This window comes from Magnolia sinica, chromosome 2, assembly GCF_029962835.1.
Source record: "Magnolia sinica isolate HGM2019 chromosome 2, MsV1, whole genome shotgun sequence".
Classification (NCBI taxonomy): Eukaryota; Viridiplantae; Streptophyta; class Magnoliopsida; order Magnoliales; family Magnoliaceae; genus Magnolia; species Magnolia sinica.
Genome location: NC_080574.1, coordinates 139,894,270 through 139,922,055, shown reverse-complemented (window position 1 = coordinate 139,922,055; position 27,786 = coordinate 139,894,270). Strand labels below are relative to the sequence as shown.

General features: G+C 39.6%; 1 protein-coding gene across 6 annotated transcripts; it reads left to right on the top strand.

The window, feature by feature from the left end:
- The first annotated feature begins 1,391 nt into the window (after positions 1-1,391).
- On the top strand, positions 1,392-26,227 carry LOC131237972 (U-box domain-containing protein 6-like). 6 transcript variants are annotated; one of them, XM_058236098.1, is made up of 7 exons: positions 1,392-1,721; positions 4,278-4,348; positions 5,264-5,342; positions 8,714-8,899; positions 20,171-20,287; positions 23,612-24,849; positions 25,174-26,227. In XM_058236098.1, the coding sequence occupies exons 3-7, from the start codon at positions 5,286-5,288 to the stop codon at positions 25,940-25,942; spliced, it is 2,367 nt and encodes a 788-aa protein (XP_058092081.1). In that variant the 5' UTR covers positions 1,392-1,721; positions 4,278-4,348; positions 5,264-5,285; the 3' UTR covers positions 25,943-26,227. The 6 variants fall into 6 exon arrangements, with proteins under 6 accessions (XP_058092081.1, XP_058092082.1, XP_058092080.1 ...); XM_058236099.1 differs by lacking the exon at positions 4,278-4,348 and having other exon boundaries at positions 20,180-20,287; XM_058236097.1 differs by lacking the exon at positions 4,278-4,348.
- Positions 26,228-27,786: the final 1,559 nt, after the last annotated feature.

Below are 27,786 nucleotides of genomic sequence, written 5' to 3'. Positions count from 1 at the left end.
TTTATTGGCTGGAATTAATTAGTGGGGTGAGAAAGGGGCGCCACAGATAACAAGTATTTTTAAAAAGAAGGGTAGTTTCGTCATGAGAGTAGCCTGCTTCTTCTTCTCTTCTTCGTAAGGTGTAGCCCGCACGTTAGTATGGGAACGAGGGAGACCGTACAACAAATGTTGTGTGGGGCCTATTATAGTAGTTTAAGCTCATGTTCGGACGTCAATTTCAAATTAAACATATCTAAAGCTAAAGCTCGAGAGGGCATGGTTAGCCATCATCACCGTCCAAACCCTTCTCTCGTTTTCTATTGCGTGTGTAGGCCGTAGCGCGTGAGCAGGGACGCGGATTGCCTACTGACGCTGACGGTACCGATGTGGCTACTGGACAGAGCTATGTGGGCCCCACGATGTATGTATTTTATCTGGACCGTCCATCTATTTTCCAGATCATTTTAGGGCATTTCTATCCAAATCTCAAGTGGACCACACCACCAAAAAATAGTGGTGATTGAACCTCACCATTAAAAACTTCCTAGGGCCCACAGTAATTTTTATTTTCCATCCAACCTGTTGATCATATCACATAGACCTAGATGAAGGGAAAGCACAAATATTAGCTTCATCCAAAATTTTTGTGGCCCCCAGGAAGTTTTTAATGATGGGCGTTCAAGCACTACTGTTTCACGGGGTGTGGTCCAAAAGATTTGGTTCTGCCTCAATGTTGTTATATTTTCATAAAATGATCTGAAAAATTTGATGGACAGCGTGGATAATTCAAATACACCATGAGATCCACAGACCACCGTCCAGTAGCTACTGGCCGTTCCGTGGGCCGGTGTGTCCGGGAGGAGGCTTCGGTGCATCCCTGGATCCGCTGAAGTAGGCGGGATCCAACTTAAATCTACACTGTCCAAAAATTTTTAAAGCTCATCTTAGCGCATGATACAAAAAATGAAACTGAACAAATTCTTAGATAGACAACACCACAGGAAGCAGTTGTGATCGAATGAAAACCATTACAAAATTCTCGGATTACACCAGAATTTTTATTTTCCATCCAAAATGTTGATAAGGTCACGTAGACTTAGATAAAGAGACCACACAAATATCATCTTGATCTAAAGATTTTGCGGCCCACAAGAAGTTTTTAATAGTCATTTACCACTGTATCCTGTACTATAGTTCACCTAAAATGAGATTTCAATGCGGATGGACGGCATGGATTTAGTCATTTAAATCAAAGTGGGCTCAAAAGTCAGGGGTCACACCCAACTTAGTGGATCCGGGGATTCACCAAAGCCACGCCGTGTGCACGAGGGTAGCACGTGTGTCACAGGCCGAGTGGGATGGGTTGCTAAGCCAACGGGATATCTAAGAGCAGTTGCTTTTTCAGCATCAGCTCTCTTCTTTTCCCCTTTTTATTTTTCTTCAATATCATGTCCAAAACCCAAAACCAAACGCTCTCAGATTCTCTTTCCTCGTTCATTAGGTATATATATTTATATATTATCCAACAACCCTCTGGAATTCTAACTCATGTTATCGTATTGGGAAGATCGTATAAGCAGTAGCGGAGAATAATTTTTTGGTTTTGGAATTTTGATGCAATTCTCGCTGCTTCAGTTTCCGTTGTTGCGGTTTTTTTTATTCCCATTCCTGTTAAAGCAGACGCTTCCTCCTCTCCTTGAAGTTCTCGGCTCACTGTCCTTCTCCTCCCCTTGATTTCACAAGTAATTGTCGTTTCTCTTCTTGTCTTCTCGTCTTTTTATTTTTATTTTTTATTTTTTATTTTTATTTATTCATTTGATTGAGATTTCCCTAAATTCTGTTAATTGAATTCATGTGATTGTTTCTTACATTTGTTGGCACCAAACGATCAATCTTTCCTCTTGATTTTCTTTCCTATGTTGCCGATGGCAATTGACTGACTCTGATTTGAATTTTGCGTGTTCCGCCCATTCATGCTAACAAAATGGAGGGTTTATTAATAGATTCTTTAGGTGGCTTTTTATGATGACATGATTTTGCAATTTTTCCTGTTTGTAGGAAATTGGAAACGTGGACACCTGTTGCTTTTGTCATGTGTTTGTCGTGTGTTACTGTCAGTTTTGCTTCATAGCTCCATGCCAGTGCTTATTGGGAGTGTCATTTACTTTTACCCAATGAATGAAAGAAACAAAGAAAGAAAGAAATCCTTATCTTATTGTTTCTCTACCTTTAAAATAATAATAATAATAATAATCCCACTTAGGTTACCTCCTGTCATGGAATGAATACTTGATTAAGATAACATAACACCGTAAAGCTGCTTTTGAATGCACAAGTGAGTTGTATTGCAGACGTTCTGTTAATCAAGAAGCATGCATGATGAAGGTGTTAAGTCCCTTTCCGCTCCAACTCAAGAACCTCAACATGGTTATTTTTCACTCATTGGACTAGTAATTACGATTGCAATTCAATTCTGTAATGCATCCAGTCATACCCTAGATAGACAAATTTATAACAACCAAAAGACTGAAGAAGAGGAGAGGCATTCCGGCGTTTCTGAAGATTGACAAGTCTGTGGGGGGAATTTGTTGCAGCCATGTTTTAAGATTTCTCTTCAAATCTATTCATCCATTTTGTCCATCCTTTGCCATTTATGCAAGTGCACTGATACAGCATGTCACGATGGTGTGATGACACATACAAGTACCATAATTCTAAATCCAAAGCAGCCATTGGAAAACGTGGACATGCGTTTTGGCTGTCTTTGAGTTGCACATTTTGAGCTTGTCTTCATACCTTTGTCGAGGTGCATCCTATTAGCATCAACACCTAGTGGTCATTTGGATGCCTGTAAAATCAGTAAGTTGTAATCCGATTACAGGCAATCAGATTACAACTTTTAGCTGTAATCTGACTGAAACATGACAAAAGGGCATGTTTCATATTACAGGTAAAGGGATTTTAAGCAACAGATTTATATCAATGAAATGAGAGTTGCAGCTTCTTCTAACAGAAGTTGTGAAATTGTCAAACCCAGGAGTTAAAAACCTCTATCGAAGAAGAAGAAGATAGATAGATAGATCATACCTCCATCTCTGTACTGCAAAACTCTCTCTCTCTCTCTCTCTCTCTCTCTCTCTCTCTCTCTCTCCACCTCCATCTCCAAGTTCTGAGAGCTAGAGAGCTCTGTCTCTATGGTTAGAAACCCTCCTGAACAGAAACCCTCAGAACTGGTTTTAGAAACTCCTTGGAGAAAAAACCCTCCCGATCTATTTTCAGAGACTATTGAGATCATTCAATCCTATATTCCTATGCTAGGAAGCTAGGTGGGGCCACCGTGATTTTTCTGAGAAATCCACCCCATCCATCCATTTGTCCAGATCATTGCAGGACATGGGCCCAAAAATGAGGCAGATACAAAACTCAAGTAGGCAGTAGGACAAGAAAAAGTGGGTAGGGAAATGCCTACCGTTGAACCTCTTGGGGTCCACCGTGATGTTTATATCCGATACATTCTGTTCATAAGGTCATTCCTATGGGGGTGAACTGGAAATATTAGCGCGATAAAAAAAAATAAAAATGTGGCCCACAAATGTTTCATCAGTGTACGTTCAATCCTCATTGTTTCCTATCCTGCGGCCCACTTGAGTTTTGGATCTGCCTCATTTTTGGTGATGGGGTTGATTTCTCACAAACATCAATGGGCCTCACCTAGCTTCTTGTCGCAGGAAGCTCTTGTGAAAGTCTGCATTCGTGGAAAATGAGGAAGCTGAACCAACCTCAGCTGTCCTGCCTTTGCATGTGCTAATCTGGCATGGACCCAAAAATGAGGCAGATCCAAACCTTAAATGGACCACACCATAGCAAGCAACGGGGATTGAACTCCTACCACTAAAAACTTCTTGGGGATGAAAGAAGTATTGTATCAAGCTGATATCTGTGTTTGTCCTCCGTCCAGGTCTGTGTGACCTTATGAACAAGTTGTATAGCAAATAAACATGATGGTGGGCCTTGGGTAGGTTTCAACAGTGGGTGTCATTGTCCCCACTGCCTTTTGTGGTTGTGGTCCACTTGAGTTTTGGATCTGCCTCATTTTTGGGCTTGTGCCCTATAATGATCTTGCAAAATGGATGGATGGTGTGGATATAACAAATGCATCAAGGTGGACCCCATAGTAAAAGCCGCATCGTCTTGTGTAAGCTCAGGCCACACCTAATCCCCTCCTGTGTAGAAATTGTGTGCATGTGATAGTCCAAGCATAACATGTCTCATAAGTAATTGTTTGTAATGCTTAGAAGGACACTGCAATAGGCAGCTGTGGAAAGTTTTTCTGCAAGCTTGTGGAGGAGAATCTCGATAGCATCAAAAGGTATGTTGTATTTCAATTTTCAGTTTGCACAAGTGGGTCTCATGGGTCGGTGATCTAAGCTGTTTATCTTACAGGTCTCACTGCTTATGGGCTATGCCACAGAGAATCACTCAGATTGGGAGATTCTGTCCATCAATTCTCTAAGCCTAACTGAAGTTAAGGCAATAGATAGAGTGGAATGGAAGAAAAGGAATCTATGTAGCTGACCAAAACTAGTTGGGGTAAAGCTTAGCTGTGATGTTGATGATGTTGCTTTATAGTTAATTATTTATATTAAATAGTTCCCCGTCTAAAACTTAATTTGAATTAGTGGACCCACAACTGTGGCCCAACAAATTATTGGTTTAGCCTAAGGATCAGCCACAGGGTTTATTAAGTTGGGCTTATTCTAATGATCTATCTTAAATAAAGATTTATTTGTTATTTAATGATGTTTAAAGGATTTACCACTCCAAGCTATGTTGTGTGTGAATACTCAATTACAGGCTGTAAACAGATTACAGCTTATCCAAACACAAACAACCATTTACCTGTAATCAGATTACAGCTTAAAGCCAAACAGGACAGGCTGTAAACACTTTACACCTATAATTGGATTACCTATAATCGGGTTACAACTTAATGATTTTATAGGCATCCAAACGACCTATAAGGGTGTTTCCTGTGAACTTTAGAACAATCTTCTCATTTAAGTTTCTGTCCTTTTTTGTGGTCCCCCTCGACAATTTTCATTTATAGTCTGGTTCTAACTTCAAATATATATCATTTCACCTGTTTCTATGCAGTTTGATTTTGATGAAAATGATTATCTATGAATCAGGTTGATTAACTTTTCTTTTATCACTTGAGCTACTAATGTCTGATATAGTAGTTGGTATGCAAACGATCATTTCATATTTTATCTTTGATGTGCAGATCAAGGCTGCTTTCTTACTGAATGGGGAATGATGTTGCTGAAGTTGAGCAAGTATTGCCATATTCTGCTCAGGTAAAGGTACAAATAAAACAGTTACATTTGTTCACACTTGGTCCAAAATCTTTTTTAAAGCTTTCTGCATTTGGAGTTTTACCATCCTGCTATACATTTCCATTACTTACTTTATCCAATACAAGGTTTAATGACATATTTAGACCTTGGAGCTTCATTATAAAAATCTTAATCGAGTTTTTTTTTTTTTTTTTTTAAATCTCTTCCTTACACATGACTTCTTCTTCTTCTTCTTCTTCTAATTCTCTCATGGCTTCTTACACATTTGACTGGGCTTGAAGGTTCTAGCCTGTTTGGATTGGGGATAAACTAGGGGGAATGCAAGTGAAAGCAAAATTGTGACATAGGCGGATGGTAAACTAACATTAGCACTAGGGGAAGCAACCCTATTGCACTTGTTTATTTTGGTAAAGAAAAGTCCTGGAAAATGCTTTGCCTTTGCATTTGAAAGTGTTTGGGTTGCAATCAAGGTATTCCGTATTAGTAATAGTGGTCATAATGGTCACCATCATTATTGATGTGGGTATCGGCTGTTACGGCCGATATGGGGGCGTAACGACCGTTATGGCCCTCATAGCGGTCGATTTTTTTTTAATTATTTTTTTACCCAAAAAAATCTGGAAAAAAATATATTTAGAAAATTTAGAATAATGTGAATATTTGAAATATGTATTCAATTTTTTGTTTTGAACATGTTTATGGTAATATAACAGTCCACTCTTTGGTAATAGTGTTGTATCTGGTTGTCTGGTGAATTTATGAACATAGTTATGTATCTCTAATATTTACACATCACGATCAAGCATTAGAACTAGAAATCGAAAAAAAGGCATAAATACCACTTTTATTTTTTTATTTTTTTGAAAAAATAGCCCTCGGAGCTTCTATTCACCCAAATCGCTTCAATCTACAGTTTTAATTATAAAAACTATAGTAAGAGTGATCAAAATCTACTGTTGAATAATTTAGGAAAGTTTTTAGAATGAGAAAAGTGAAAAATAAGGAGAAAATGGATTTAAAGAGAAAAAAAAGTGATTGTTTTTCGACTATTATGCGGGTAATGGTCATTACAGCCCCCATAATGGCTGATACGGTCCAAAATAAAAAATAAAAAAATCAACTGCCCCGTTTCACCCTTGTATCATGTAACAATCCCGGCCGTTACCTATACGTCTCGGCCTTTATGGCCATATTGTAATAGACACGGAACACCTTCGTCACAATCCTACCAAGGGAAACTCCTTTCCCTCCAATTTTGCCATTTAAAATGTCAAATCAGGGGCAAACTTTTTTCTCAGTATTTGACTTTTTGAAAAAATATTGTACTCCCTTGTTGAGGTGTGAAAAGAAAAGGCAAACAGTTTGCCACAACATCTCCACTTCCCAAGTAAGTGCAAACTTTCGTCGATGTAAATTGAATGCTTTCCCTATTTTGCTCTCAATCCAAATAGGTCCTTGAGCATATGAAGAAGATCGCCGTGAAAGTAAATGGATCATTAGCATATTAAGAACACTTATAGAATTGTGTAGTATTAAATTCTAAATGCGTTTAATTCTTTTATAAAAGTTGCATGCTTTAGGTCAATCTTCTACAGCCATGTTGCATGTACTAAGCAAGGAATAAGAATCATGAAAATTCTCTCCTCTCCTTTTATCAAGAAATCAAGGAGCAAGCGATGTTTTGGTGCTTGTTTTATATTGTTTTAAAATAAACAAGTGTTTTGTTTCCAAAAGCATCTTGGTTTTTGTCCCACATTGGATACGGAAGAGCTCTTACACACCCTTATGGGCATTGTTGTTCTCTTAGGGGCTTGAGCCCATTCTAGAGAGTATGCATTGAAGTGTATAGGAGAGGGTGTGCTGATGTGCATTTTTCATGCACATGCACCGAGCCAGGCCATGCTCGTGGCATGGCATAGTATAGTGCAGTGTGGTGTGGTTTCCTACCACATGTATAAACTTTTTTTTTTTACAGATCTTTTCAAATTCGATGTTAATGGGGATGTCCACAGTTTTTTTTTTTTTCCTTTAAATAAAATTAAAAAAAAAAAACTAAAATTCTATTAAAAATGTAACGGTTTTCCTTTAAATGTGAACCATCACACAGGCACGCACTTTAAATGTGAACTATCACACACGTGCGCACGCACACAGAGGGAGGGTCATGGCTCTCATTTCCATATTGTTTTCTCGTAGCATTTGTGCATCCAAAGTCCACCGTTCATTGATTCGATTTGGTAGTGCAACCAAAGTGGGGCCACACATCAGTACTAGGCCATTTAAATCCTGAGGACTTTCTGTTGGACACCAAGAAGAGATCTATTATTGATAGATATAAAATGATTTACTTATTGAGGATTGGATTCATTTTGCATTCATAGTATAACCTATAGAAATGATAATAAAACCAATTTATTTTTTTGGTTCAAAACTTTCATAGATCATTAAAGAGTTGAGATTGCTGAACTTTTCAGCTCTATGAGTTATTTCCAAACCTTTGCTACATAATTTGTGGACTTTTATAGTTAATTTCCACCACGCAAAGCTGCGTGTCACTCACAATAAAAAAAAAAAGAACAATTGGGTCATTCAAAATCTAAATCAACGTGTAAACTCTTATCAGTGTTTTAACTAGCTAATAGCATGTAGTGTAGCATTCACCCCTCTAAAGTGTGAGGCGTAAACTACATAGCATGTTACTTACACTATTCCCTACTTTTAGAATTTTTAATCAAGGTTGCACTTGGTTGCACCAATTTCATGATATTTGGTGCAACCAAATGCAATCTGAGGTAATAAGAAAGGGAAATGATTAAGTGTAAAGGTAAAGAAATAGCAACAAAACTGATTTAATACTGTTACTTGTATTATTTTTATGAAAAGCATTGAAAAAATTAACTATTTTTTATTGAAAATTGAAAAATGTAACAAATCATTGGAAACATTAATTGATTTTAATGTTAAAGTGATAAATAATTTGTAATGTGAGCTATATAGCATGTATGTAGTCTATGAAGTGTGTAGCGTATGCAAATTATCATGTAGTTTAGGCTACCCACGACTTATGCTATTTTCATGAGCTACATAGTGTTAAGGCTAGGTAACGCTATGTACCATAAGCTACACTCTACATAGCGTACCTATTTAAAACAGTGAATCTGATCACCAAACAACCTAAACGTCCTAAGTCACACCTCTATGAAGAAATTTTTTTTTTCTCTCTATCTCTATTTGTATGATTTTCCAGTGGACTGATGAATGCCTTTTTGCCAGAAGTTCTTGTTTATATTTTAATGTTTTGGCATTATTTTTCAAAATCTCTACAGTTATCCTATTATTGTTGGCACATTTTATCTGAGCACATTCCTCGATGGCAGGTACATAGTTTAATGTACAGGGAGCTCACAAAGTTTCTTGATAGGATCATACATATATTTCCAGACATAGAATCAGCTCGACCGGGATGCATGTCTGGAATACAGGCATTGTGTGCTTTAAACCTTGCGATTGAGAAAGCCAAGTTACTTCTTCAGCATTGTGCTGAATCAAGCAAGCTTTACCTGGTGCGTTCTCTATATTCAATTGAAGAGGCATTTGGAATAGTTAAGAAACATGGTAAATGTTGAAGCATCAGTTCAAGTTTTCAAACTGCTTGAAATGCCTTCAATGTAATTTGCTGAATTGGTTTAAATCTGGGGCGGTGATCATTATTCCAATTTCCATCTGCCAATGGTTGCTTGGTACATGAGTAATAACTTTCAGTATTTTTATCTGACATCTTCCTAGGACCAAGGAGCATTACTTCTTCACTCCTGAATAAAACTTCACCTAGCATAATTCAGATGATGAATAATGTATACAGTCAACTGCAATATTAGTTAGCTTAGCTTCTTGAAGTACAATTTAAATGCACACATTCTGAAGGAGAAAGCCATTTCCTATAGGATGTGATTTTGTTGATCAAAATGCAGTCTGTCACAGACCGATCATATCCATTCCCCATCTTATGGACTTGGACATTTTGAAACTACTTGTATTCCAAAGGTTTTGTGTAGTGTAGTGACTTCTATCAAATAATAGATTTGTTTAGAGATCTCTAGAACATTCAAGAGTTCTCTTGTGTCTTCCTGTAGCTAGAGTTATGTAAAATAATCTCGAAAGATTCTATGGCATTCCTAGCCGTTGGATGATTGCCACATGGCATCATTCTAGCCTTTGATGTAGAGAAACTAGAAGCTTTCTAGCTCTATATATGGAGGGGTTCTCATTTGTAAAGCATCCAAGAAAGTTGTAAGCTCTCTTGAGTAATTAGTGCAATACAAGTTTTCTTTCCGTCAAGACTCTATTGTGCTCTCTTCTGTTCAAGCTGCTTTGTAGCTCTTGCATGGTTGGCTGACTCATTCACAAGGGGTGTGAATCGAGTGCCGCACGGTATACGCTTGGGGGAAGCACTTCATCGATGACAAGTCTCTCCTAAAGTGCCCAATCTCACATTATTACTTGATGCTTGTGAGTCATAATACTTCTATGCCATAAAATCTTTAACTAACCCGCATATGACCAAGATCAAGCATCTTGAGTTGGTGCTTACCCTTGTACTTTCAGGTTACATTTTAGTTATTCTACATGATAATCTTCTTCATCCTCAAATACCCTGTCCAAGCTATTTGGAGTGGGCTTTACGTATCCTGTTTTGCTAAAAAATAATAATAATAATAATTCCTTAGGCCATTTCTTTTGGTAAGTGATAAAGCTTTCATCCTTTCTCACCACCTCTATCCAAGTCCTTTTAGGTCTTCCTCTCACCCTCCTTTCATGCCCTTCAACTAATGAAAGTTCCCTTCTTCTTAGGTCTGTGTCCAACTTTCTTAGTACATGGCTGAACCATCACGGTCGTCTCTCCATCATTTTCTTCAATTACGGCTACTGATAGCTTGCTTTAAATGATCTTATTCTTAATTCTATCCTTCCTTGTTCCTAGTCTTACCACACATTTAGCTCAATATCCTCATCTCTGTCGCATTCATCATCTGCTTGTGTGACAATCAATGTTTTAAATAGCGGTAGCGTGATGCATAGCGCTTAGCCTTCTTTAGCGTGTAGCATAAATACGTAGTGAGTAGCGTAAGCTACACAATACTTCTATTTTTTTTTAAATTTAAAAATAGGACAAATATAATAACTAGTGGAAAAAAGGAAAAGTAAATATAAAAATGCCTAAAAGATGATTCATTTGATCAATTATAAGCATGTTCAAATGATTTATTAGTTATCATTTATCAAAAGCCAATCCACATGTATAAGCCGAATCAAATAATTATCATATCAATAATTTTCTAAGCAAACCACTTTAATTAATAATATCTAATTGAAACCGTAAGTCACAATTATGAAATGAAATAAAAATCACATAGTTTACAAGTATCAAGTACAATACAACTGTCACATTCCTCAACATTAGATACAAATAAAACATGAAAAAAGTAATAAAAAAATAAAATAGTCAAAAAATATATTGTAGCTTATGCTACGTACACTACTCGCTATGTAGCTGTAGCGTACGCTGGGGATTTACGCTATTGATGCAAGACATGAAATTCAAATATGATGTGCAAGAATTCAAGCTTAAGATTATATTAGTTCAGAAACAACACACAAATTCCATATCCTACATGAAAGTCCAAACATTCAATTTAAGGGGAATCTATGCGGGTCTAAGCCTACACAGGCTAGGGTTGGAACAATAAAATTTATAAGTCGAACGATACTCAAAGGGAAATAGAATTCAGCCACACATGCATAGTAATCAGCCTGTAATCCAAGGGATTTCCTAATTTCAATTTGAGGAACCCTAGAATGAGAAAAAAGGGGAAATAAATTATGGATAATATAAACTAAGACTAGAGTTATGAAACTAGGTAAGAAAAAGAAAAGAGAAGGAAATCCTGAACCAGGAATAGGTCCTGCGTGCGGGCAGCAGGGCAGGGTACTGGCGCATGTGCGCAGTAGGGGGTCGCACGTGTGGAGGAGGCCCGAATCCCAAAAGGGACTTCTTGGCCTTGGTCGGCTAGGGGGATCTCCAAACCCTCCAAATTTGATGGCGATCCGACGTACGGTTGAGGCGCAGTGCTTTGTCGAAGTTTCAGCCCTCCTGCAGGGCCAGATTCTGGAAACTGGTTGTAGAAAGACAAACAGCTGCAAAACAAGTGGATTTGACGTGAAGATAATCAAAGGATTGATGAAATAAGATGGAGGGGCGAATTGGGATAAACGTGGCTTCGCACCACGGTGGTTAGCCCTTCGAAAAGGGAGGGCTTCGCACCCACTTGAATTTAACCCTTCGAAAAGGGAGGGTTTCACACCCGCTTAAATTTTTTCCACAACTCAGAAACTTAGAGAGTAGAAAAAAACTTACAGAATTTTTATTAAACTTAAATAAATCAAAAGAAGTACAAGGGGTGCCTATTTATAGGAAAAAACCTATACCCCAAAAGTCGCACCATGTGCGCAACCTATTACTTGGCGATGAAGTAAACTAAAATAAAAACCAATCAAGCGTTTATGATATTCTAAATAATATAAATAAACAAAACCTAAAATATGAAATTAATCCAACTAGTGAGCCATGATTATGAGATCCCATGATGGGCTTTTCTTAACTATCGGGTTCACTCTTTTGAATCAAAACTTCGTCTTCTAACTAGGAGGCCCTCTCTAGACGTCGTCATCGAGCCAGATCGACGAGGCCCTTCGTACGTAAGTACGTAGGGGGTGGTGTGCGTGCGCGTGTACGCGGCGTGCGGGCGTGCGTGCGCAAGATGTCCTTATCAACTCTCCCCGGTTGCGAAGATTTCGCCACTGGTGAAATAAAACTCTTGAACCGCTCTAGGATGTCAGGATCAAGTCTCTGAAGCTCCTTAGTGAGCCACGTGTTGTCTGAAGCTGAGCGTGACTTCCATTTAAACAGGTACTTCTGAAACCCACCATCCAACGTTGAAACTATCTCATGGTCCAGGATATCCTCTATTTATTCTCTGGGTGTGTAAAGGCTAGGTATGGGAGGTAGAGGCTGGGAAGAAAGGTCGGGAAGAGGTCATGGATCAAGGGGTAAATCTGAAGAATCAGGATGGGTGGGCGAAGGGCCAGACAAAGTATCAGTGGGTCCCTGAAAAGCAACTAGATCCTCCACATTGAATGTGAAACTAATTCCCATGGAAGGTGAAAGATCTACCTTATACGCATTGAGACCGTTTCGTTTCATAATTTTGAAGGGTCCAACGCTACGCGCGTGTAATTTACGAATGACCCCTGAAAGATACCGCTAGGGCCTAATGCAGACCATCACAGAGTCCATATTGAATTCTTTAAAACGTTTATGCTGGTCTGCAGAAAATTTGTAATGTTCATTACTAGTGATCTTTCGCCTGATTTCTTGATGCAATGAATGGATGTGATGCGTAAAAGATTCTGCGAACTCCAACGGCCTATGGGACAATGACATAAGGATTAGATCAATAGGCTTCCTATGCTTGTAACCAGCAACGACTTTAAAAGGACTTAGACCTGTGGACCTATTGACACTCGGTCATAGGTAGTACGGTGTCCCATTTCCTGGTATGCTCCCCCATTAAATATCGAAGTAAACTCCCTAGGCTCCTATTAACCACCTCAGTCTGAGGGTGGTAGGTAGAAGAAAATTGGAGCCTAGTATTCATCATGTGTCATAGTATCTTCCAGAAGTAACTCATAAATCGCACGTCACGGTCAGACGCTATGGTTTTTGATAACCCATGCAGTTTGATGACCTCACTAAAGAACAGCTTGGCAACATGAGATACATCGGAGGTCTTAGAACAAGGAATGAAGTGGGTCATTATAGAGAAACGGTCCACGACACTGATGTCCTTCCAAGGGATGAATGAGACTGGCAAAGGTGTGTATAATCTTGTATTTTGTTTCATTTGCTTTGCCAGTTGACAAGTACGGTATTGCCCTATAATTTTGGTCACGTCTCACTTGAGGCTTGGTTAATGAAATCTATTCTTCACTAGGGTAATGGTCTTATCTCTACCGAAATGACCCCCGACCCCTCATGAATGTAACTCCCAGACAAGAAAATCGCGGAGGGAGGTGCCTGGTATGCACAAGCGGTCACTCCTAACAACGACGCGTACACAATTCCGAAATCGGTACACTTAGAATACTCTTCTTTAATGCGCTCAAGGCCCGTAACTTCAATGCTCATAGAGTTGAGTAATGCGACTCGACGACTCAACGCGTCGGTAGACTTATTCTCTACACAGGCCTTGTGTTTAAGTACAAAAGTGTACCCTTGAAGGAATTGAACCCACTTGGCATGCCTGGGGCTTAATTTCTTCTGAGAGTTCAAGTATCTCAAGGCATCGTGATCTGAGAACAAGACGAATTCTTGCAGTAATAGATAATGACGCCAATGACATAGTGATTGCACTACCGCATAGAACTCCTTCTCATAGGTGAGATATTTTTGTTTCGCCTCATTCAGTTTTTCACTAAAAAAGGCAACACGATGCCCTTCCTGACTAAGTACTCCTATTCTGAGACCTGACGCATCACATGCAACGTCAAAAGCTTTTGAAAAATCTGGAAGTCGCGTGACTGGAGCTTCGGTCATCTTAACCTTTATCTCCTTGAAGGCTTTGAAGCTGCCTTTTTTAATTAAAACTCTCCCTTTTTTATGCAATCCGTGATGGGATCCATAATGGAACTGAAGCCTCGAATGAACTGCCTATAGAAGGTGGCTAAGCCGTGAAAGCTGCGCACCTTATGAATATTGCGGGGTTCAGATCAATTGACGATGGCTTTGACCTTCTCGGGATCTGCCAATACGCCCTTAGCTGACACAATAAAATCTAATAAGATCACACTACTAGACAAAAATGCATACTTTTTTCGGTTGGCATATAACTTTTCGGCCGTAAGGATCCCACAAACCTGCCTTGAGTGGTTGAGGTGTTGCTCCTTCGTCATGCTATAAATTAAGATATCATCAAAATATACGACCAGAAACTTCCTTATGAAGGACCTTAACACTTGGGTCATCACACGCATGAAAGTGCTTGGGGCGTTAGTTAACCCAAAGGGCATAACTAGCCATTCGTATAGCTATCTTTTGTCTTGAAGGCTGTCTTTCACTCATCACCAGGGCGTATACGGATTTGGTGATAACGACTCTTGAGGTTAATTTTTGAGAAGATAGTAGCATTAGCTATTATATCCAACATGTTATTAAGACGCGGTATAGGAAACCGGTATTTAACTGTGATTTTGTTGATGGCCTTACTATCTACACATATCCTCCATGTGCCATCCTTCTTAGGTGTAAGAAGAGTGGGCACAGCACACGGACTCATGCTCTCTCGAATGAAACCCTTTTCTAGGAGTTCATCAATCTGCTTTTTCAACTTAACGTGCTCCTTTGGGTTCATTCTGTAATGCGGGAGGTTTGGTAGAGTCGCCCCAGGGATTAAATTAATGACATGCTGTATATCCCTCATAGGGGGAAGCTCATTCGGTAGATCATCACGAAACTCATGTACTACCTAAATGGCCTCAGTGGGTAACTCTACACTAGTCTCTGGTACACTCTCCCTAGCCACAAGGGCGTATACCATCGAGTCTGCCTCCATTTTTCGCTCAAAGTCTTTGTCATTCAAAATATGGAGCGGTTTGGACTTGGACTTCGACTCCTTAACTTCTTTTGGGCCACTTACATTACTCTGTGTGGTGGACTCCTTTCCAGTCGTGTTCTTAAGTGTCAGTGGGTTTAGCTTGAACTTCTTGCTCTCGAACCAGAATGTATATACATTTGAGCGACCAAATATAGTAACATCTCTGTCATAGAGCCACGGCCTACCCAAAATGATATGGCTAACATCCATAGGAACAACATCACACCAAATGGTGTCTTTATATGATCCAAACTGAATAGGGATAAGACAACGGTGCAAGACTAGAATGGATGTTTTATCAACCCAAGAGACCCTATAGGGTTGAGGATGAACTTCCAACTTCAAGCCCAAACTACTCACAGTGCTAATCGATGCCACGTTGGCACAATTACTACTATCCACGATCATCTTACAGCTCTTTTCTCCACATTTTGCATGAGTATAGAAGATCGTGTTGCGACGCCAGTCATCAGTGCTCTTGGCTTGAGCTAAAGCGCAATGCATAATTGTGAGGGTCGCAGACTCTTGCGCTCCCTCTTCCTCATCACTAAGGGTCTTTACGGGCTCATATTCTTCTTCTTCGCCGTCACTCTCTAAGGGCATTACTTCTAGTTGCCCATCAATGAAGAATACTTTGGTGCCCTCTCTCGTACCGCACTGGTGAGCAAAATGACCAAACCCTTGACACCTAAAACACCTAGTGGCCCTACTTCCACATGAACTAGACCCGGCAATCTCTTTACCCTTATCATCCTTAGGCCCGGGCTAAACATTATTGGAAGGTTTGTTTTAGTATCCCGTGTTAGGTTTAGCTCCAGAGGGGTTAACCTTAGTACCGGACTCACGAAAATCAAACCGCCTTCCCACAGACGCTTTGAGATATTTCTCGACATCTAACACTATTTGGTACAACTGTTTAATAGTGTGTATGTCTTTGGCGATCAATTCTCTCCTAATGTCAGGATGGAGGCCCGTTTTAAAACCAGCAAGGGTAAGTACTGGGTCCTCATCAACCTCACAGTGGGTCAAGTACTCTTCAAACTTGCCGATATAGTCTGCAATACTCATGGAACCCTGTTAAAGAGACTGCCACTCCTCAATCAACCTTAATTGATAAGAGAAAGGGAGGTACTTCTCTTTAAGTGTTTCTTTCATTTCTCCTCAATGGACTATTGGGAGTTCCCTCGCTCTTTCTTTCTTTCGCTCAACTGTCGCCCAAAACCTCTTTGTTTGGCCCACAAGCTTCATCTTGGCGAACCGGACTCGTCGAGCATCCGACATGTCATACCACTCAAAATAATGGTCTATATCCGTTAACCAGTCTAAAAGGGCTTTAGGGTCCAAGTGGCCATCAAATGTAGGGGCATCTACTTTAACTCCCTTGAAGAGTTGTGCATCTGGGTCATATTAATCATAATATCCCTCACGGGGTGGGTGCATAGATGCGCGCCCATGAATAACTCCTTGGCCGCCCCCATTCCTTGGTCTAATCTCCTGACCACCTGTCTGAGATTGAAAATCTTCCCTAATGGTAGGGTTTGTCCTGAGGGTGGCCTCTATTTGGTCAAGGCGCTGATCTATGCTTTGTTTCAAGCGCCTACTTAGGGAATCAACCTGCTAAGTTAACTTGGCCACTGCTTCTTGCTATCGCTCCATGTTTAGTGTAGGGTGCAAACCGAAACCGCGACCCGTACGTGTGGGCATACACTTGCTAACTCCACCTAAGGACTTTCTAAGATGACTATATGCAACTAAATAGGACTAAATGATCCTATGAGACTCTATATGAGGGAACTATGCAGAGCTATTAAAATCCAGCAATATAATTGTCGAAATAAGAGAATAACAGAAAGTTACAGCAATGTAAATTGCTAACTTCCTGCTACCAGAAATTTCAGCAGCTAATATCAAGGACTACGGTCTTCTAAACAGCTATATGTGATGAATTGGATGCATAAAGGACTTAAACAAACTAAACCCTAAATATCTGATGTATTCCCTTACAAGAACCCTAGGCTCTGATACCAATTTTGGTGCAGGACATGAAATTCAAATATGTTGTGTAAGAATTCAAGATTAAGATCATATTAGTTCAGAAACAACTACACAAATTCCATATCCCACATGAAAGTCCAAACATTCAATTAAGGGAAATTTATGCGGGTCCAGGCCTACACAAGCTAGGGCTGGAACAATAAAATTTATAAGCCAAGCGATACTAAAAGGGAAATAGAATTCAGCCACACATGCATAGTAATCAGCCCTTAATCTAAGAGATTCCCCAATTTCAATTCGAGGAACCCTAGGATGAGGAAAAAGAGTAAACAAATTATGGATAATGTAAACTAGGACTAGGGTTATGAAACTAGGTAAGAAAAGGAAAAGAGAAGGAAATCCTGAACCTGGAACAGATCCCGCGTGCGGGCAGCGGGGCAGGGTACCGATACACATGTGCAGTAGGGGGCCGCACGTGTGGAGGAGGCCCGAATCCCAAAAGGGACTTTTTGGCCTTGGTTGGCTAGGGGGGTCTTCAAACCTTCCAAATTTGATGACAATTCGACATACAGTTGAAGCGCGATGCTCTATCGAAGTTTCAGCCCTCTTGTAGGGTCAGATTTTGAAAACTGACTGTAGAAAGACAAACAACTGTAAAACAAGTGGATTTGAGGTGAAGATGATCGAAGGATGAATGAAATAAGATGGAGTGGCGGATTGGGATAAACATGGCTTCGCACCACGGTAGTTAGCCCCTCGAAAAGGGAGGGCTTCGCACCCACTTGAATGTTTCCATAACTTAAAAACTCAGAAGTAAGAAAAAAATTTGTAGGAATTTTTATTAAACTTGAATGAATTAAAAGAACTATAAGAGGTGCCTATTTATAGGAAAATCCTATACCCTAAAACTCGTGCCATGTGCGCAACCTATTACTTAGCGATGAAGTAAACTAAAATAAAAACCAATCAAATAAATCTAAAGCATTCATGATGTTCTAAATAACATAAATAAGCAAAACTTAAAATATGAAATCAATCCGACTAGTGGGCCACGATCATGAGATCCCGTGATGGGCTTTTCTTGACTATCGGGCCCACTCCTTTGAATCAAAACTTCATTTTCTAACTAAGAGGCCCTCCTTGGACGTCGTCATCAAGCCAGATCGATGATGGGGGCCACGTGCGCATGCGGGCGCGCGTGCGCACGATGTCCTCATCAACTATTTAGGACGCTACGTAGCGCTACAGCCACGTTACGTAGTGTACGCTACGGGCACTATTTGAAACACTGATGACAATACGAGAGACTTGTACATATCCTCTAAAATATTCATGTTGTGGGAATTGGTTTCTCTCGATGCTTATCATGTGTTGGTATCCATGAACAATAGTCCTCAAAGGAACTTGTTTTTGAGTGTGAATGTAACATGGACATTATGAATGAGCATTGTTTGCTAATAAGTGCTTACACAATAAAATAGTTAAAATTCACATATATGATTTTTTTCTTAAAGATAATGCAATTTATTGAAAGGACAAAAAGCCAGCAAAGGGCAACAGAAAAAATAAAGGAGAGAGACAAAAAAAACACCCATTTAGGGAGTCGGACACCCAATTCCCAATGTACAAATAGACCTGACCAACAATGCCCCTAGGCGAACTACTATTGCAAAACAACAACTGTTCCTTTCACCCCAGATCACCGAAAGAACAACATGGACAGCAACCCTCCAATGCGACATGTACCTTCTTCTGAGCCCGCCAAAGTGCCAAGACTGAAACAAGCCTTCAATGGAGATTGGCATCACCCAGCTCACCTTAAACGAAGATAAGACAGCGTCCTAGACTTTCAAAGCAAAAAGAGAGTGGATGAACAACTGATCCACCAACTCTGCATCTCTTAGGCATAAGAGGCAAGCGTTAGGCAGCACCATTGCCCTCTTGAGAAGATTGTCGATGGTTAGAATTTTATTTCTACTCGCAAGCCACGCAAACACTGCCACCTTTAGAGGCGTTCCATAGGAGCAGACATGACTCATATGGGAGTGGGCTTTGGAAATCCCATGCTAAGCCGCGAGCCTATAAAGAGATTTCACCAAGAAGGTCCCTGATTTATCTTTCAGACACGCCTAAGAATTAACAGCTTTGGCAAAGGATGAAAGCCCTACAACCAGGAAAGAAGCAGCAACAATTCATCAAACTCAAGAGTCCGATAAATTCTGCCGACAATGAGGGCTCCAGATACTCCCCTTTCCAGAGGTCGTGAAGCAGCTGGTCACCGAGATGTCTGCTACAGGGCAAAGACGGGCTAGAGAAGGGAAAGAATTGCGAAGGGAAGAGCCCTCACACCAGATGAGTCCCCATATATATGAATTACTGCGCATATGAAAGAATTATTCAAACACAATTAATGCCAGAGTTGATCATATACGTGGTTTGGTCATGTGCACCAATAGGTAAGAAGATGAGGGAAAGTAGACTTAGATGGTTTGGTCATGCACAACGTAGACCAAGAACCGTGTCAGTTAGAAGGAGAGATTTGGTACAAGTTGAAGGTTCTAGAAGGGCAAGGGGAAGGCCCAAAAGGATGTGGATGGAAGTATTAAGAAAAGACTTTGATGACCTATGCTCTAACTGAAGCACTGGCCCTTGATAGAGTGGAATGGCGGTACAAGATTCATGTAGACGACCCCAATTAATTGGGATAAGGATTAAATGATGACGCACTTGATTTTATGTTTAAGGGTCCTAGTACTGTTCTTCAGAAGGATGTGTTTCCAAACTTCTATGGTCACTTTTCTGGAATTAGTTATGTTTTTTGAAGCTTTTTTATTTTTTTAATCCTACCCCTGTTTTCTGAAGATTGGTAGCTCGTATTGACATGAAAAGAATTTGTAGTAATTATGTCCGAGGTGTTTTCTGTTTTAGCATTTTTCTGATACTATTTTACTTAGTTCTACTATTACTGAGACTGAACCTTTGAAACTCTGTTGTTTATATCTAATGCCATTGATGCATGAAGCTCTTTGTGATTATAGTCAAAATCATGCAAGATGCATATTTCCAGTTTATTCAGTTGGACATTATCTTTTGTTTTTCTGAATTCTTATGCATTATTGTTTCTATAAGTTTTCTCAGGCAATCACAGGGGAGGCTATTCAGTTAAGATTTGACAGAGCAAGAAAGGCACTAGTACAAAGTTTAACAAAAGTTCAGAATATGGTTCCACAACCATTAGCTATGAAGGTTTGTCAAGCATTATTCTTCTGAGAATAGTCCCTATTCATTTTTAGATAAAAGTCATCTTTGAATTTGTTTTTACAGAGTTGGGCAGTTTCTATGACAAGCAATGTCTCAATTTTTGTATTTTATTTTTTCTTTTTTTCATTTTCCCATTTTTTCTGTATGAAAGAACTTCCAATGCTCTGGTTCATTCTCATTTTGATCTTTCCTATTTTTTATTTGTTAATACTTTCCTTTTTTGGTAGTTCATGTATGATCATCAAATTATAATAGACAATGATATGTATCCATATTACATCCTTGGAGTGAAAAGGAGTAGGAGAGGGAGGAAGAGGAGGAAAAGCAGCAGGAGCAAAAGCAAGAAGAGAATGATCAGCAGCAGCAGTTGAAGGAGAAGAAGCAAAAGTAGCTGGAGAACAAGCAGAAGTAGCTAAAGGAGTAGAAGGAGAAATAGGAGAAGAAGGGAGAGGAAGAAAGCCAAAGAAGGAGGAGGAATTGAAGCCGAAGGGCCAGGAGGAGAAGCAGAAGAAAACGAGGAGGAAAAGGAGAAAAATAAAATAAAATCAGAACAATATGTGCAAACTAACAATGAGAAAACACACGAGATTTATATTAAGAGAAGTGTTGGGGCAATCTTACCAGATTAACTCCCAAGTGCACAGGATGCTACATTGATTACTCTCCATGCTAGACTAGATGATATGAGCCCTTTATATAGATAAGCATGACAACTTGCATTTACACACTCAGATAGGACAAAAGAACACAAGACAAGAAACATAAGGCACAACACAAGAAAAGGATGAATTTGTATTCTTAGTACTCCCCCCAAAACTCAACATGGTGGAATTCAAGATCTAGAATTACATCCTGGCTTTAGATTAAGCTTTTGTGGTCTACTGAATTTTCATTTGAAATAGTAGGTTATAGCCAAACTCGGCAACCATTGAGCCATCAAACTATCATTCACACACATGCTTCTCTCAAAGACAAAAGTACAATACTAGACAATAGGTGAGTGAAATGTACTCATAATGGTTGAGAAGAGAACTGGACCCGCAACGGCATGTGACGACACAAGTGCAATAGGTGAGTGAACTATGCCCAAAACAGATAACAAAGGCCTAAATAAAAGAAGAAACAATCTTTGGAAAAGGGAAGTTCAAGTGAAGGTTGAAATCCTCCATGTCAACTTGGTCGAGCATTATGTTGAATAGTTTGTGTGGGGCGAGCAAATAAGGTTGGAACTCATGTGTCTTGGGATAGAACTGTAATCCATTATCTGGTCCGATGCTCCTCCAACTTCAACATTCAATGCCTGGCCACATCTACGTTGACCCTCGCAATTCACAAAAGAACCTCACGAAGCTCCTCTACAAGACCATACCATTGATGATTCATGACATTGAAAAAGTGATGCATAATGAAAAATGGGGAAAGTGGTTTCAAAAAATTGTGGTGGACAGCCACTTGGATAGAAACCCACCATAACGACGGCTTCTCCAATGACAACAGCTACCAGGTCTACAAGGATGTCAACTTCTTGTTAGTAGTGACTTGAGGGATGATCAGGATGAGAATGGAGAAAAGATGAGAACAGAGTGTCCAACAAAGGTGAAATCAATGGTGTGAGAGTGTGCAATAAAGCGAATCAATGGTGTTGAAGAAGCGGTCAATCACAGAGTATTTCCTATGACCCCAGAGATCCATTCGATGAATGAGGATGAAGAAGCAGAACAAGACCAAGCAGACAAAATCAACGTGTTCTTACCCTCTCTGATTCCATTTTGAAAAAACTAAATAAAGAGAAATCACAAAGACTTGTATTAAGAGAAGTATTGTAGAATTCTCGCTAGATTAGATCTCTAGGTGCACATGGTGCTACACTGTTTGCACACTTTCCACGCAAGACTAGATGACTTGAGCCCCTTTATATAGATAGGAGTGACAAGCACACTTGCCAGATGTGGGATAAAAGAGCACTAGACAACAAACATAAGACACCACAATAAAAGATGAATTTGCATTCTCAACTAGGGCTGTCAATGGCCAGGCTGGCCCACTTTGGGTGGCTTGGGCTGGAAGATTAGGCCTGAGGGCTTGGCCTGGACCTAAAATTAAAGCCCTTTTATTAATCAGGCAGGGCTAGGGTTCAATCCTAGGTTTTACTTTGTGGGCTGGGCTTGGTAAGTAATACCACTCCTAGGCCTCTTCATATAAGACCTGGTCCTAGAAGTATTCTAATAGATGCATTGGCTCTGATATGCTAAGAGCTGAATTTATCAGATGTTTAACACATGAGCTCAGATTACGTACATTTTCCTTTCTACTGCAATATGGATGTACATTCTCATGTATTGATAGGCACATATTTGTATTGGGACTCAAAAGCAGAAGAGCATATATGCATCTGGTGGAGTATTCACACCAATTCATGTTTAGAAATTGGGCTCCTTGAGCTGGTCATGTTGGGGGTCTTGCTTTCCAGGGGACAGTTTTTGTACAGCTGCTGTTTCTTTTAGTTCCTTTACGTTCTCTCTTTTGTTGTATTTTCTTTTCTTTTGGTACTCTCTCTCTCTCTCTCTCTCTCTCTCTCTCTCTCTCTCTCTCTCTCTCTCTCTCTTCCAGCAATAAAATCCTTACCTTTCAATATGAAAAAAAAAAAATGTATGTATGCATATCATGCACCCAGTACTAAATGCTAATATCTAAGTTGTCATCAATCATTCATTTTCCATACACATGGCACGTGTATGAAATCTAGACTGTTTGTCTGCTATACCTCCTTGTGGACAGGTCATGCACCAAAAATGATACCAATTAGATGATGGTAGCGATCTTTTGGTGGATTTTTGCTCATTAAATGGTTGCTGTTGGTAGGACTTTTTCCTCATCACCCATTTGAAGTCCTCAACAGTCCTCCAATCAGTGGCTATGTTCAATGAATTGGTGTGAATCTTGGATACTACCCATCAACTATAGAGCCCGAAAGATGAAAGGTACAGGTCCAGTACGCATACCACATTTGCAGATATTGAATGCTTGATAACTTAGTGTTGAACACTTGATCCTGTCTTTAATGTTGCACACTTGATCCTCTCTTTATACATTGTCTATGTGCAAGATTGTACTGTAAATTAGTTTGAATATGTTTCTGATATGACTGTCAGTTCTGTGTTGCAAATTATCATTTTCCTGGATTGAGCCATTTGGATTTTAAGGGCAAGGCATCTGTTTGTTATACCATCTGAATACTGCTGTTTACTACTTTTCGAACAGTTTTCCTCTGGTAGAAATGGATGCTAAAAAAAAAAAATTCATTCTCAGATTTCTGCCATTGTCAATGATCTTCAAGATGCAAAGTTTGTAATAGATTCTTCTGAAGAGGAGGCAGGCGGAGTGGTGCTAGCATTGCTCAGGCATGATAGATCTGCTACAGATTCAATGCAAATGCCAGAATTTGAAGCATTCCAAATAGCAGCTATTCGGTTGCATATTACATCTCCCAAGGCTCTTGTGATAGAGAAAAGATCTATTAAAAAACTACTTGATAAGGTCCGTGATACTGACCAGAGAAAGGAGAATATCCTCAAGTACCTCCTATACCTTCTAAGTAAGTATGGAAATTTAGTGGGATGTGAACAAGCAGAAAGTGCTGATGCTCAGTGGAAAGATCCACTTTCAATCATGAATTCTGCATGCAATAGTGGTCAGTGTGAAAAAACAGATGAGTCTGTGGAGCTGAGACAGCATAGGGATTTTGATTTCTGCGAAGCTCAAAGCGACGTATCTAGACCAGACATGCCCCCTGAGGAATTCAAGTGCCCCATTTCATCAAAACTGATGTTTGACCCTGTGGTCATAGCTTCTGGGCAAACTTTTGAAAGGATATGGATAGAGAAGTGGTTCAGTGAGGGTCACGATACATGTCCAAAGACACAGAAAAAGTTATCACATTTTTCTCTGACTCCAAACTCTTGCCTGAAGGATCTTATTTCAAAATGGTGCAGAGAGCACAATGTCACCATTCAGAATCCATGCTTACAGTCTATTCCTGAAGCACTTTCATCTTGGAACACTTCATACTCCAGTTCCTTCTCTAGTTTTGGAAGTTCATTTAACGTCAAGCCCACCTTGTTAGACAACCGAACTTCAGATTACATAAATCAAAGTGACACCAGCAATATATCAATCAGCTCCTTTGATACGAGTAACTGTTTGGATTCATCCCACACTAACAGCATAGAAAGCTTGAAGGATAACCACACTCAAATCTCCTCTTGGAATGATGGCTCTGACAGAAGTCAATCCTTTGCTGATTTTAGCCAGGAAATGTATTCGGATTTCCTTTCGAAACTTGGTGCGCTTCCATTGGAATTTCAATTGAAAGCAGTGGATGATGTCAAGATCTTTTTGAAACGCAATGATGAAGCCTGCCATTCAATGCACTCTAATGGTTTCGTGGAAGCACTGATGAGATTTTTGATGGATGCAAGAGACCTATCCAATGTAGAAGCACAGAGAACAGGAGCTCAGGTCCTTCTGGCTTTTGTAAGCAACATCAGGTATTTTCATATCTACCTTGCCATTATGATTGGTCAGTCCTTTATTACTGGAACCTTTCATTGAATTGTTTGACGAAACATAGGAGTTTCTCAAGCTTCAATTGAATCAGTTGCCAAAATTATGTGATATTTGCTAAGATGCATCATTATCATTCACAATTCCAGAGGTGTTTGCATGCATAATACCTGCTTACTCTTCCCCCACTTCTTCTGCATGTTGCAACTACGGCCTTGGTCATGCTACGTTTGTTCTACATTGTCATGTAATTAGTATTTCCCTTTGCACAGTACAATGACTAACCCTCTTTGTGGTGCACCATGCAGAAATGGCACACCACCCTTACATGAAGATGCATTTCAGCTTTTAGCATCTTTTCTTGATTCAGAGATATCTAAAGAAGCTTTGGCAATCATGCAAGTGTTAACCAACCACCAGAGTTTTAAATCCAAAATCATGGCATCTGGTGCTCTTCCTTCGCTCATAAAGATTCTCGGCTCACAAGTCAATGAATTGCAGGTGCAAGCTGTTAAAGTCCTCTGTGATTTGTCATCTCACAGTGACTTCAGATCGCACATTCTGTCCTCAGGATGCATTGCAAAGCTGGTTCAGCTTTTGGGTGATGGAGTAGTCACTGGAAACTGCATAAAGATTCTGCAAAATGTATGCGACACTGAAGAAGCTAGAGTTGCGATCTTTGAAACCAATGGATGCATCGAGTCTATTTCAGAACTGCTTGACACGGGCACTCGTGATGAACAAGAACATGCAGTTGCTGTTCTCCTTTCCATATGTTCTCATAGTTCAGACTGTTGCCATTCGGTCATGAATGAGGGTGTTATCCCGGCTCTTGTCAATATATCTATCAATGGGAATATGAGGGGGAAAGAGAGCGCCATGAAGTTACTCCAGCTATTGAGAGATCTCAGACATAATGATCCTCTTGACAGTTCCCTCCAGGTTGGATCTGATGCCGAATTATCAAGGGATTCTGGCAGCAGCTGCAAAGAAAAGCAACCAGCATTAAAATCTTCCAATTTTTTCAAAAGAAAAATGAGCATCTTCACTAGACGTAAATCTTTGGCCCTCTTTTAAGCAGGTGGTGAATTAGATAAATGACCTGAGCATGTAGAAAAGTGTGTAGAAAGCTCAAGGTGAAGTTCCCTGTACAAATCCTTCTTTCCCTTTCCAGCTTATATTCTTATAGCAGAGAAAATGCTGGTGTACTGTTAAGATGTAGTTTGGGTGAATGACTGCTTTCTGTTGTCGTGCTAACTCTCACATGCATTTGCAGTTAGTTTGGTTCCTTGCATATGTTGGTCAGCTGTTTTTGCTGGCTCTGTACCTAATAAGAATGTCATCTCATGCTGCTTGTTTTCATGTTATTGAGATTCTGGAAATATAATTAGATGCGATTGAGGATTTGTGTGTGTGTGTGTGCTGCAGATATTCATATACCCTATTTTATTTTATTTTATTTTTTGTATAGACAACCCTGTCTTTTGTGGTTTCTAAACTCAGGGCATGTCAAAGTGCCGAATGAGGCAGTAGAACCATCAGGTGACCTTACAAAGACAGGAGAGAGAGAGAGAGAGAGAGAGAGAGAGAGAGAGAGAGAGAGAGAGGGCTGTCATCTGTTGCTTCGCAAAGAGTTGACATTATAAGTTTTGCTCTTGCTGTCTGAGCTTCATGATTTCAGGCCTAAGGTTTTGATCTCTTCCTAGTCCATTCAGACCGCCTTCCTCTCACAGATGCTCCCATTCCCAGCTGTGAAATTCTGAGAGAGTGGTGAGAATGTGTAAATCCATGATGAAGCTATCACATAATTCGCTCCATGAAATGATCAAACCTAGAAGACTGCATCCATGGCGGGTCGGATCATACTGATGGCCTAGATTACTGGACCAATGGCCTAACTTTTACAAATTGAAAACTGGAGTATACAGTGCATATCCTTGGGTTAAGGATCATATACTTCCCCATCAACTAATTGTTCCTCATCCGCAGAGGTCTTTGATAGGAAGTGAGGCAGTCATTTGTGTTGTAATCCCTCCATTTGTGGAGGCAAGAAAAGCAGTGAAATGCTTCCTACCTTGTCGTCCATCTTCACTCAGACACCAAATTGTACCAGTGAAGGGGGAGAGGAATAAGAAACAATCAACAGATTGTCTTGATAAACTAAATTATAAAGAAGAGAAGAGAAGGGTTTTTATCATTTCTGGTCAGAGGCGGTAAGAGGATTTACTGAAAGAAATCATTGTGTTATTCATCTTTTCTGAATTTAGTATCCCTTTTTTGCATCTTTTGCAGATTCAACAAGTCAGCCAAATCAATATTACAACTTCCCAGGTTTCTTCAATTAACAAAATGAGAGTGAGCTGAGACTTCTTTTGCTTGGATACTCATTTGAAAATGTCCAGACTACTTGTTCAAGACTTTTTGTTTCCACTTCTCCAGGCCATCATTTGGGGGGATTATTGTCATCTCTTGGTATGAGGGTCCGTTCCCTTGGAGACTAGCTGATTTGATAGAAGTAGAACTTTGTGGTGGCAAGTAGTGTTTTCAATATCGATATCGATGCACGTATCACACCTTTAGAATGCATAAACATATCAGGGGGAATTATAGCATATATTGCATATTGTATTGCCATTTTTGGGAAATAATGAAAAACATTAAGAAATTCATCGAATTTTTCAATGAAATCCAGGGGATGTTGACAAAAGACATTATTATATACTTGGAATTCAAAAGATCACAAAAATAAGTACACATAATAAACTTCCTTTGTATAGGGGCCTAAACTATCCGTTGTATCATAGAAGTAATTCTATCATATTCAAAATCAGTTCATATGTAATATATAAATCATAAAAGACATGCAAGAAAGTAAAAAAATCAATGGGCTCTGAAAAATCAGATTTTTTAAAATTATTCCC

Coding starts and splice junctions, on each gene's coding strand:
- LOC131237972 (XM_058236097.1), top strand. CDS start 5,286: ATGGGGAATGATGTTGCTGAAGTTGAGCAAGTATTGCCATATTCTGCT. Junction 8,900..20,170: donor AATCAAGCAAGCTTTACCTG/GTGCGTTCTCTA, acceptor TGTTTCTATAAG/TTTTCTCAGGCAATCACAGG. Junction 20,288..23,611: donor CACAACCATTAGCTATGAAG/GTTTGTCAAGCA, acceptor ATTCATTCTCAG/ATTTCTGCCATTGTCAATGA.